Genomic DNA, 13,049 nt, shown 5'->3' on the forward strand with positions numbered 1-13,049 from the left:
TGATGACTCTCCCGTCTGTTGCTCTTCTCCCTAAATATCACCCGTGCGGTCGTCTATAGACGGAACGGAAATATAAGACGATTTACGGCTCACGACTGCAGCTTACAATTATTTTTACAGTGAAGTAATCAATCTCTCTCTCTCTCTCTCTCTCTCTCTCTTTATAGTCACAACATTTTAAATATACAACATACCGAAAGTCTATAAATATCTTTCCAGCATTTCATTCAAGACACGTCACTCTTCATATCATAGTGATCGAAAACGAAACACATTTCAGATTCGCGTCGTCGTAGCCAAACATCTTTCAGAACGACGGAAACGGTCTTTAATCACGTACAACACGAACACTCCAGTCTGTAATATATTTATTTTAAATGAAGTGGCGATCCGGCGAGTAACGTAACGACCGTTTATCAGGACGTGTCTTTTTATCCAGCGTATCCTCCGAGGTCACCGATAGATGTGTTTTATGGTCCGCGCTTTTATAGTTTATACCGTACAGACCTCCGTATGGCGTTTAATCACGCCACTGCCCTCTAACCAAGAATCCTCCTCTCCTCCATCGCCGTACATCATTTTAGTCGTGTTGTCTGTGGTCACCTTCAGAGTATCAGGCAAGTCTGATTTAGTCCCGCGAAGACGTCCGCGATTCCTGTGTCGGGGACGTCGTGTTAAAACTAGTAAAAAAAAAAAAGAGAGAGAGAAATATTGCAATTCTTTGAGGAATTTCTTTACTACATGATGCGTTTATTTATGGAGACAGGAGTTTGTTAACAAAGCAACGTTTGTTCGAATAAAGTGACGCTTTATTTAGGTGTTTTGTCCACAAAGATTTTAGAAATAAAATCTATACACAGTACCACAAAAAGTTAAACATAGCTATGACCTACAAGTAAAAGTCAAATTCATTACCTTCTTCCTCCTCTGGAGGAATGCTCGTCATTAGCTATTATGCTCGTCATTAGCTATTACAGCAAAGAGCAAACCCGTGTAAAGAAAAATCGAGACGTAAACCACTCCCAATCCACCGTTACACATGGGGCTGGGCGATAAAACGATAACGATATGTATCGCGATGGACACACGATCGATATCAATAAAAAATTTGTTCGATAAAACGTTCAATGTTTTTTGTTTTTTTTATTCTCCGTGGTTGCATTAACAAAGGCGCTCGTTCTCTGGTAACCTAGCAACGTCGGGAGTGACAGGGTAACAGCCAATCATGTAACAGTATCACGTCTGGTTGCGCCATATCGTCGTCTCGTGCCGGTCTGCTGGATTCCTCTTCAGTAACCGGCGACTGATGAGCAGAAAATGAGGAAATTGTAAATAAAAGAGGAAACATCAGCGCGCCAGTACAGCAGTTTTTTGGATATTATAAGTCTGACCGTAGTCACCAGAAGTGAACAGCTAGTGAACTTCCTCACACTAAACCTGCACTAAATTCTCAGGTTTTTGTGTTTATATTTAACACTTTGCACTATTTTATTACACTTTATTAAGCATTTCATACATTTTCTGTCATTTCTCACCTTAAACGTTAAGAGATAATAGTTAAGTGTTCATTGTGACTTTAGACTCATGTTTACATTATAATTATTGGAGGTTTCCTGGTTGTTGACGTTTCTGTCTTAATAACTGAGGGGATTCTGATCAGAGGAAGGTTAAGTTTAAAATAAAAAGGTTTAAATGTAATTTTTTTCTCCTGGTCCTTATTTTAAATGGGTCATAAAAAATAATCGATAATTATCGATATCGACCGATACGAAACACCGATATCGTGATACAGTTTTCAGTCGTATCGCCCAGCCCTAATTACACATCATGGTCACGGTTCTGGAGATCATCAGAAGTTCAGATCGCTTCTGTTTTTACAGAACTGTTACTGATCGCTTCGCAATGTTATAACATGAGGTGTAACTGTAGAATCTCCAGAGCGTCGTGTTTGTCGTCGTCACCTAACAAGTGCGGACGATTTTGGATGATCGAGACCTTCGGTGTTCGGCGTAATCTCCTAGTATAAGATGTGATCACACTCCTAGTCACTCGTGTTAAATGTTAACAGTTGTGGTGTGGTTACCTTTTTGTGTGTGTGTAGTGGGGATCCCGACAATTAAATGGTGCGGAGCTGAAGGAGATTACAACGTGATGGTGATGGAGCTCCTTGGCCCCAGTCTGGAGGATCTGTTCAACTTCTGCTCCCGCAAATTCAGCCTCAAGACTGTTCTACTGCTGGCTGACCAGATGGTAAATCCAAACACACACACGCACACACTGTTAATCAGAGGTTTTGTGTAGTAAGGTGCCTCCTACAGGAACCGGCGTTCATGTTCCGCCGATTCGAGCGCTGTGTCTCGCTCTTTTGCATCGTCACTGCGGATCGTCTGCGGATGCTAAGAGCGTTTTCTCTGACTCTGATTGGTCAGAAGTGTTTAGTCCTTACACATTACTATTAGCCATTTATTATTATTGTTTGTCTAGATCTCAGAGGAGAACCGGCTCTTGAAGTCGGAACACGCCGAACGCGCTCACGCACCCTTTTCTATTCCGTTTGTGTTTCCAGTCGTTTACAGACATCGTACACGTAACGTTTGTCGTGCGAGTTATCTATACGATCTGCGTGCGTGTGTGTTTCAGATCAGCCGTATCGAATACATCCACTCGAAGAACTTCATCCACAGAGACGTGAAGCCCGATAACTTCCTCATGGGCCTGGGGAAGAAAGGCAACCTCGTTTACATCATCGACTTCGGCCTGGCCAAGAAGTACAGAGACGCTCGGACGCACCAGCACATACCATACCGAGAGAACAAGAACCTCACCGGCACGGCCCGCTACGCCTCCATCAACACACATCTTGGCATAGGTACAGAGAACACACAGTAAATACCCTGCTCAGAGTTTTAGCTCTGTATTATTATTATTATTATTATTATTATTATTTATTATTATTATTATTTATTTTTTTAATCACGTTTATCGTCTCCTTTCCCGACGCAGAGCAGAGCAGAAGAGACGACCTGGAGTCGCTCGGCTACGTGCTTATGTACTTCAACCTCGGTTCTCTGCCCTGGCAAGGACTCAAGGCCGCAACCAAGAGGCAGAAATACGAGCGGATCAGCGAGAAGAAGATGTCCACGCCCATCGAAGTGCTGTGCAAAGGATACCCGTGTAGGTTCTGATTGTGATTCGGTTATTGTCCTATTCACACACACACGCAAAGGGCTCGTGTCAGTGCAGGTTTTCATTCCAATTTCAAATGAAGCAAAAGCAGAACACACCTGAGTTTATTGAAAACCAAGATCGAGTGATTAAACAGGTGGAATGTGCTGCTGCTCTCAGATAGGAATGAATAAACACACTTCTGTGGCGTTAAAGGCGCTCGTGCCCCCTCATACGACCCCATGTTTATTTCCTGAGGGTCACGGTGGCTTAGTGGTTAGCACGTTCACCTCCATGGTTGGGGGTTCGATTCCCACCTCCGCCTTGTGTGTGTGGAGTTTGCATGTTCTCCCCGTGCCTCGGGGGTTTCCTCCGGGTACTCCGGTTTCCTCCCCCGGTCCAAAGACATGCATGGTAGGTTGATTGGCATCTCTGGAAAATTGTCTGTAGTGTGTGAGTGAATGAGAGAGTGTGTGTGTGTGCCCTGTGGTGGGTTGGCACTCCGTCCAGGGTGTATCCTGCCTCGATGCCCGATGACGCCCGAGATAGGCACAGGCTCCCTGAGAAGTTCGGATAAGCGGTAGAAAATGAATGAATGTTTATTTTATTTAACGTGCTTATTACTTTTCCTCAGTCAGTGAACTCTTGCTTCAGCTCCTCCTCTTTTGTCTCCTCACAGCCGAGTTCGCCACGTACCTCAACTTCTGCCGCTCCTTACGCTTCGATGACAAGCCCGACTACTCCTACCTGCGACAGCTCTTCAGGAACCTCTTCCACAGACAGGGATTCTCCTACGACTACGTCTTCGACTGGAACATGCTGAAGTTTGTGCGTGTCCACGGGCCGGGGCTTCGCCTCAGCTTTGTTACATTAATAGCCGGCTTAGGTTTTGTTTACGTGATTTTTAGCGGGATGTATAAAGAAAAAGCTCAGAGGAGACCCGATCCTCCCGAATACAATTACAGATCATTACATTTGACGATGCATAATGTCTTTCAGTGAAATTAGTAAGAAATTACTCTCGTAATATAGTTACGACTTTAGCTCCGACTGTCATAAAGCGCCGACACCGGAGACTCCTTCCGTAAAGCTCAGAACATCACCGTCATGTTTTGTCTCAAGCGACACGACTACGTTCTGCTAGTGGTGTAACCGTAGTAACGGATAGCGATAGATAGAGATAGAGAGAGAGCGGGCGTGTCTAATTTGCTGCGATGAAACAAAAGGCTCTGCAGTAGAACGTGTTTAACGGACGGCAGTCGATTTACACGTTTAACTCATTTTCATCTATCTTTCAGAAGCTGATAGAATTTAGCTGTGTGTTTTAGGGAGCCAACAGAGCGGCAGAGGACGCCGAGAGGGAGAGGAGGGACCGAGAGGAGCGCCTGAGACACAGCAGGAATCCGGCGGCCAGAGGAATGCCGTCAGCCTCCAGCAGACCCAGAGGAACGCAGGACGTAGCACCACCCGCTCCGCTCACACCCACCTCACACACAGGTGAGAACGCTCAGCTGATCGTCACGTTGTTTTGGAGAAAAGGGTGAAAAAGCCACCATCATATTAGACTGACGAGGAACACGGAGTAAATGTTGTATGCAAATAAAATCCTTTGTATGTATTTGGTATAAACGTGGCCGAGGGCTTCGGGTTCTGGTGACGTACGTCTCTTTTCCATCAGAAAGAACCGGGTACTGGTTCAGAGCTCGTGCTGGTGCTGGTTCAAATTTGCTTAGTGATCTTTCTAAGAACCGGTTTGCCTTTCCATCGGTTAGAGAGCATCGCAGAGCCGAGTGTGACGTCACTGTATACATGTCACGTTACACAGCAACGTTAGCGCGGCAGCAACAAACACAACGTCAACAATGGCGGATGTTGCTTTACTGTTAATGCTCATGGCTTTGTGAACCTACATTAACATCCAAACGCGGCGAATCCATCGTGTACGTGCGGCTCCGTGTAATCTGTATAAACGGAGGTTGTAATCAAGAAAGTACTTAACGTCATTTTATCATTAACACAGAAAAACGTTAGCCTTAGCATGTAGCTACCTACTATCATGTGTGCTGATAACTGATCATATTACGGTAAAGTAAAAGTGCATTAAACATTAGTATACTTAAGGTACGTTATCAAATGCGCTAACAGTAGCCCAGCCCACAGCTCCTGACGCAAGCGGTTCTTAAGTCTAGACCAGCAATGTTTTGGTGCTACTTAAGAACCACTTTTCCTGGTTCAGAGCCGGTGCTTTGGCTGTCGAAACAGAAAGAACTGGTTCTAAATTAGGCTCCGAACCTGCACTCAAACTGCCTCAGTGGAAAAGGGGCAATAGATGATTTCCCTAGAGTTTTCTATCAGCTTTCTATTTTGTAATCAGCTACCTGGAAACCGAAAGGTTTTATAATATTCCATACCACGTCTGTGACTAAACCCTGGTTTCAGACCGTGCGAAAGTCGGTTTCATCGACGTTTACAGCACCGAGCTTCACTTCCTGCCTTAGCAGTGACATTTGTGGTTTTCGGTAGCAGCTCGGCGTCTCCTCGGGTTCCTCCGATTCGTGTTTATGTTGTCAGCTGAGAGGAAGCGGTTACACACCTTCCTTCTAAACAGGAAGTCACGATGAATAGTTTAGTTTAGCATTGAGGGATGAACCTGATGTACCTTTATTAGATGGAGGAAGTAACCAGGGGCCCGATGTAAAAAAAACCCGCCTCCGTATTGTTCTTACTGCGTGCGTCTGAACCTTATAATCGTGTCGCGTCAGTAAATGTGTCGCAATTCAGAGCGTAAACTGGCCCAAAACTGGAGAAACCAGCACTCAAGCTTTTATGTCTGGTTTCTTTTTGACGAGCACAAGCCTCGAATACTTTTATTTTGTTTTTGTTGTTGTTTTTTTAAATTCCATTTGAACAGTTTATGATGTCAATAACACATCTGTGTGACTCGAGTATATCTAAAGAAACGATTCTTGTTTACTTGTCGATTTAGCGAGAAGCTCGTTACAGGAAACCGATCCGCGACAGGATCCGTGACTCGGCCCGACGCGAAGCCGTCAGGTTTACACGTTACTTTACACGTGCCTGCGCAGGAGCGGCGGTAACGTGACCGTAGTGCGAACAAAGCCACACGTGTTTAACGTCACCGTGTATAAAATGCAGTGTAGTCGATGTCGTAAAACACGCCGACGAGCTCTAGGTCTCTCTCTCTAAACCGTTCGCCGTCGTCCAATCGTCGAGCCACGTCTCAGACCCAGAAAAGTCTGGATCTATATATTAAAACGTTAGTGAGTTCTGATGCTCGGGCAACACGAGTCCTGAACCTTTCTAACATGATCTTTTATTAAGGAGTTTTTATTTATTTATTTTACTATATAATCAGGTAGGTTGTACGAATGACATGATGTTTATACCACGATGTGATCGTTTTTAAGCGTCTGCCAGGTAAATCAGTGGTGAGAACGTCAGTTGAGATTTTGTTGTCCTTATTATTGTGCCACACTTTCAGGAATGGAGCGTGAGAGGAAGGTCAGCATGCGGTTACACCGCGGCGCTCCGGTGAACATCTCCTCCTCTGACCTGACCGGCCGACAGGACACCTCACGAATGTCCACATCACAGGTACAGATCCTGCTCGCGTCTCGCTCCCCGTCTCCCCCGAGCTTTCCTGTCGTCCGTGGCGCGTAAGCTGCCGTTTGGCTGTAACTGTGGCCACAGTGCTACTTCCTGCTCCTCCGTGGCTCCCCGTCTTTGTTTTCCTTGTCCTTCGGATGTAAACCGACTGACCCTGTAAAGCCTTATGTGGTGTTTCCCCCCTCTCTTTTTATCGTTATCTACAGGAGACGGCAGCAGGGAGCCTTGCGACAGCGTTACGATGCTGTTCACGTGCTAAGGCTCGGCATTAAACTTTATTAGTTGTTATCCATCTCAGTTTAAAATGCAGATTTAAACTAGAAAAGCCTTTAAATCAGAGCGTACAAGAGGTTCGTGATTGACGTGTAGATCGTCTTTCCAAACGAGTGGTTTGTCACCGGATACATGTTGAGTCGTGTGTGTTATCTGTTCTACTTTAAACAAACTGGAGAGATTTACATAATGGTCGCTTGTCTGGTTTATAGCTTTACACCCTTGTTTTTTTTTTGTTCTTCCCCGTTCCTGTTTCCATCCAAAAGCACTGCGTTGTAATGTGCTTGCCATTGTTTTCTTTACATCCTCAATGTCTCTTTCCCCTCCTCCTCCTCCTCCATCTCGTCCCCTTCAGAATAGCATTCCCTTCGATCTCCACGGCAAGTAGAGAGGCAGCAGCGGGTGAGTGACGGTCTGCTGCCATTATGTGTGGCTGCGTTCTTCCTGCACTCGAATAAAACCACTTCCTGCCCGCTCGCTCCTTTGCTCTGTATAATCCTAGCACTTCCTTTTGTGAAAGCCATTTCGATTGGGGTGGGGGTGGGTTCAAACAAAATTATTATTGTTATTATTATTTATTAATTTTTAATAATGAACGGTACAATCCGCGAGCACCAGGTTAGGCAGTTTGTTCCATCGATTATCTGCTAGCTGTAAGATTAGCGCAAACTTCGGCTTCGTCGTCTTGGCCACGGTTAAGAAATCCAGATAGCGGATGATTTATTTTTTCTGCGGTTTAATCTTGCACAAGTCGTCTGAAGCCGAGGAAAAGGGAACGAAGAGCAAGACGCGTCTTTGGCTCGTTTTTCCTGTTCGAATCCGTCGCCTACACTAATGAGTCATACGGGAAGAAATACAGCAGGAATAAAACACTGCACCATACTAAAGGCTCGCATCGGGCGGTTTGGGGCGATTTTATAGAGCGACCTTTACACGCTGGGGTAAAGGTGTAAAGATAAATCAGACATCATGTGTGAGTCGGTTATCTCCTGATATCCCTCAAGGTATTAAAAAAAATCAATAAAGACCAAAACCTTAGTTAGTTTATGTACATAAACCTGGAGTATTCATTTTCTCATGTAAGGAATAAAACAGTGTTTGTGGTTACAGGAAAATGAAGCAACACGTTCCTGTAACATCACGTCCCAGTGTTTTATTCCTCTTACACCACAGCAGCCTGTTAAACCTTTTTAACATTTAACGTTAAACATGTCCGTCACAGTAGCTGTAAGCGCCGCCTTTCCCTCGTTAGCATCTCTTTCGCTCTCTTGTCTCGCTCCGGAACGTTACAGACGAACAGAAAGTCGCCGGAAAACCGTCGCGGTCCGTGAACTTTATGTAACATATATATTTTTTTTAAATTTGTTTTATTACGTCCGATCGGCGGCTGTCACCCGAGTTCTTTGCGAACGAGCCGTTACTATAGAAACGATAAGGTATTAAATGCGTTAGCAGGATGTCAACAGTAGAAAACTAATCATCTAACCAATCACAATCCAGAATTCAGCAGCGCCGCGGTATCGATTTAACACAGACGGACAATTTACTAAGTAACCGTGTTTACTCATTTAAGTGTGGGGATTTTTTCGATAACACGCCGAACTCAGTAAAAGGAAAGCGACACACGACGTCTTTCCTCCGTCTCTCACTGACCGACGTGAAGCATAACGGAGCTGTGAGACGTAAAGGGGGGAAAGTCGTCCACCTGCCGAGCGAAAGGCCTGCGGCGATCTTTACTCAGAAGCGTTTAACCGAGACGAGGAGATTCAGATGCAGACTAAACTGCACACGTGTCCCTCTCACACACACACACACACACACACAGAGTGGAAACGATGATGATGATGACAACGAGGAAGCGGTCTAGAAACAAGGAAATGCAAGCTTGTATCAGTGCAGATAAAGGACGGACTTTTAACCATTCAACAGTTTGTGCCCATTTTATATCTCTGGATATAAATACATCTCCGGAGCGTCTCCTGTTGCACCAATAGTGTGGGAACAGAAGATTAATCAGCGTGCAGTCAGAGTTTTGTCCCTACATGGACTTGAATTCCCACCAGTCCATCTGCTGGATCTGTGTCCTTCCAGTAATCATATCTTACCGCGACTGCCACGAAACGTGTCCATCTGGAGCTCTCATTACATAACCGACTCTTTTTATGTATTTATTTATTTATTTATTTTGTTTATTTGTAACTTTCAGCTTTTTAAATAAAAATCCCACCCGATCACTTCGTAAACCGAGACGTCGTCTGAGATCCGGTTATTCTGAAAGACTCGATTTCCAACGAGACGTCGAGGAACCGTGTTGCATCACACGGCGCTCGCCCGTGTGTGTGTGTGTGTGTGTGTGTGTGTGAGGTGTTGTAGAGGTGGAGTGAAGGACTAGGATTAATCGTGTGCTTTTCTCACACTGCTTTGCACCGCTTTAACCGCCTACACGGCTGCTGAGCTGCTCGAGCGACGTTCTTTTAATCCCCGAGTGTGTGCTGCGTGTTTGTCCAGAGTGCTTCTGATCTCACGGGTCCGGGGATTAAAAGGCCGCTCGCTCGCCGTCCCCACGCTCGCCGTCCCCACGCTCGAGCAAACTGAAACCCGGGGCCTTGTTTAGAGACTGATGGGAACGTCACAGGCCTTACGGCGGCCCATAAGGGAACCTTCATCAGACTCACATCATTAATTATTAATAACCGGTTTGTTGTGATAGTTAGTGTTAAATTAATAATACAGTTTTTCCCTTCTTTCTTAAACCATTCACGTATTTTGTAAATGTTAAATAAATAATTAAAATTGGGTTTGATTGATTTTTGTTGTTTTAAATGAAAGTATAAATTCCTGGTAGCTGTTTTAGTATCTAAACTGTGATTCAGCTTAAATTACTTAGTGTTGGTTATAGAAGTAATTACACACACGCACGCACACACACACATACATACACACACTCACACACATACACTCACACACGCACACGAGATTCTAAAACATGACTAACAGACAGGTGGAGGTAACTAATTTCCCATCTGCACATAAATCAGGCTCCTGGTTGCGCTGTGTACGCGTGTGTGTGTGGTGCATGATAACTGGATCATTCCCACTGCACTGCTGTGTCATGTGTAAACCTGCACTGCTTTACGCTGTGTGTGTGTGTGTGTGTGTGTGTGTGTGTGTGTGTGTGAGAGATTTTAACATGTAGAATTAAGAGCTTCATCTTTTATTTGAATTTCTCTGTAATGGAACATCGTCTGAGCCTCAACACCACATTACTACAGTGTTGAGTAGAACGGAATCTCTCAAAGAACCTGAGTTTACCTTCAGACCTCAACGTCCCCTCTCTCTCTGTCTGTCTCTCTTTCTGTCTGTCTCTGTCTCTCTCTCTGTCTCTCTCTCTGTCTGTCTCTCTCTCCGTCTCTCTCTGTCTGTCTGTCTCTCTCTCTCTGTCTCTTTGTCTCTCTTTCTGTCTGTCTCTCTCTGTCTCTTTGTCTCTCTTTCTGTCTGTCTCTCTCTGTCTCTTTCTCTCTCGCTATGGGACACTGGGGGTGGGGTCACCTCTTTTTTTTTTCTTTCCACTTCCTGTTTTTGATTTGTTCTTCCAGCTCCACATGTTTAGTTTTACACTCTGCACCACGATCACTTCCTCTTATTGGAGGATGTGTGAAATGCTGCAGTGTTTATTTTACTGAAGAAAACAAAACAGTGCATTTTTGTTATACGCCCTCCTCCATCAGAAACTCTACACACCTCCACCTCTCTACATCCCACACTGTTTCTTTCTCTCTCTCACTCACTCACTCACTCACTCACTCACTCACACACACAAACCTTTCTATAGCTCCAAGTCTGTGCTGCCTTTTGGTTCTGTCGCTCTCTCTCACTCTCTCTCATGCCATCTTTCTCTCTCCCTCACTCATTCTTTTTTTCTCTTCATCCTTCTGTTTCTCTCACAATCTATTTCTGCCTCCATCTCCTGCTCCTGATGGAAATAAAACTGCAGTTGAATCACAAGTTTATTTTATTCAATTAATTGTTTAATTAATTAATTAGGGGGAATAAAAAAGGGATATTTTTCATGGTGTGAGACGACACTGACTGACTGTGTGTTTGTGTCCCATCAGGCTCTGTCCCGCGTCACTCCGAGCGGCCTGCAGTCTGCTGTTCCTCGATGAGCGTCTGCGCAGCCGCAGTCACCCTGAGCAAATCAAAGCCACACACAGACTCGACCTTTTCTTTTATTTTCCTCAACACACTAACACAAACTGTCACTGATGGAGACGGAGACACACACACACACACACACACTCTCTCACAGTCGCACTCGAATCAAACAGCCGAGGCGTGTCGTCTCCACGTGTTTCTTCACTCTGTTTTACTCAGCCCTCCGGAGTGGGTGGGGCTTTGGCTGAAGGGGGAGGGTTCTAGGCGGAGCCATCATGAGCAAAAAAAATCCCACAAACCCACTCGGCTTCAGACGGAGCCGTACTCACTGATAGCCATCGATTTTGTTTCTCTGAACTGTTTATGATTTTAAATTTTTTAATCCTTTATATATATATTATTTTTTTTCCTCTCGTTTATTAACGAAGATTAAACTCCACCAGCCGCAGGTGTGCCGATTCGCGTGAGACGACGTTTCGAAACGTTCTCACGAAACGATCCAGGTGGACGAAATCGTAGACGACAGAAAGCATTAATTACGTTTTTTTTTTTTCCTTTCTTTCGTTTTCTAAAGTGTAATCGTTTTTTTTTTTTTCTTCGTGCAAACTTCGAGCTGTTGATTACGTTTTTGAGACTTTAGGTCAGATCTGTGGTGGGGAATAAACCAGCGTTTGACTTGATTATAGACGTTTATTTGTTGTGAGACGTGAATAAATTGATCACATCGCAGTCGCACCGGAATTCATTGACGTTTTGTGTCCGTCGTCGTCATCTTTTTATTTTATTTCATTTTATTTTTCCTTTCCCTTCCCTCCTCCTTGCATTCCCAGAAGCTGTGAAGTTCACATTGCTGCAGTTCTCTCTCTCTCTCTCTCTCTCTCTCTCTCTCTTTCTTTCTTTCTCTCTCTCTCACATGGACGTGTGTTAAGTTTGGGATCCGTGTCCACGTTGCGTGTTTGTCGTGTTAAAGGACTATAGCATGTTGATTTGGTTGGGGTTTTTTTGGGGGAGGGTTTAATGACTTAAGAATCCAGGGATCGAATGCCGATGATCTTTGAGAGAGAGACGGAGACGTCGTCACCCTTTAAGCAAACTTTTTTCCTTTTTAACCTTTGATATTTTATTGGCTAAACGTTTTTTAGGCTAAATTCTGGGCGGTGCTCGAGTTTGTAGAAGGAAATCAGCGGCTCTTCGGCGTAGTCGAGCGTGTAGGCGTTTCTCTGTAGTCGGGCGGGGTGACGTAGTAGTGCTGAGGAAACTCATTCTGTTGTCATGTATATAGGAAGTTGTGTAGTTGATCTCGAGGTACCTTTTCTCTCCCCCAGCTGTAGCCTCTCGTTTGGTTGGTCGTCTGGATGTGTGTGTGTGTGTATAGTGTGTGTGAGCCAGACTTTAGTGTTTTAGAGGGACGATAAGGACTTTGTTACCCCTCCCCCCCTTATCTCTCTGTCTTTTTTCTTCTATACGCGGTGCCGGTGCGAGCGAGCGAGAGCACACGTTGGGATCGAGTGATTCTGGGGTTCCTTTTTTTTTTTCTTTTCTTTTCTTTTTCCCCCCCTTTGTCTGATTTCATCACCACCCAATCACCACACTGTGCTGTATCTGATGGAATGATGGGAATCTTCCTGCTTGGGAAGGTTTTATTTTTTTTTTTCTTCCTCATTTGTATTGCCACTGTATTTGTGTATTTTAAATCGTGTAAATAAATTAATAAGTACTTGTATGTTTCAGGAGTTGAATTTATTTATTTATCCCCCCGTCAGGAGACAAGAACAAGCCATGTTGCTGAATGTGTTAGTTTAAAACAGATCGGATCTGGATGACATGTA

At 44.5% G+C, this 13,049-nt stretch overlaps 1 protein-coding gene across 2 annotated transcripts in view; it reads left to right on the forward strand.

Annotated features, from left to right (window-relative positions):
• The window catches only part of csnk1da (casein kinase 1, delta a), a 27,801-nt gene extending 14,858 nt beyond the window's left edge, over nt 1–12,943 (forward strand). Inside the window, exons 3-10 of one of the 2 annotated variants that reach the window (XM_027178870.2) lie at nt 2,102–2,250; nt 2,641–2,869; nt 3,004–3,174; nt 3,845–3,993; nt 4,494–4,662; nt 6,668–6,780; nt 7,421–7,467; nt 11,181–11,353. In XM_027178870.2, the coding sequence (XP_027034671.1) occupies nt 2,102–2,250; nt 2,641–2,869; nt 3,004–3,174; nt 3,845–3,993; nt 4,494–4,662; nt 6,668–6,780; nt 7,421–7,453 (1,013 nt within the window). In that variant the 3' untranslated portion in view covers nt 7,454–7,467; nt 11,181–11,353. Of the gene's footprint in view, nt 1–2,101; nt 2,251–2,640; nt 2,870–3,003; nt 3,175–3,844; nt 3,994–4,493; nt 4,663–6,667; nt 6,781–7,420; nt 7,468–11,180 lie in introns of both variants that reach the window. The other variant, XM_027178869.2, reaches the window with a different exon arrangement.
• The last annotated feature ends 106 nt before the right edge of the window (nt 12,944–13,049 follow it).

This window comes from Tachysurus fulvidraco, chromosome 15, assembly GCF_022655615.1.
Source record: "Tachysurus fulvidraco isolate hzauxx_2018 chromosome 15, HZAU_PFXX_2.0, whole genome shotgun sequence".
Taxonomy (NCBI): Eukaryota; Metazoa; Chordata; class Actinopteri; order Siluriformes; family Bagridae; genus Tachysurus; species Tachysurus fulvidraco.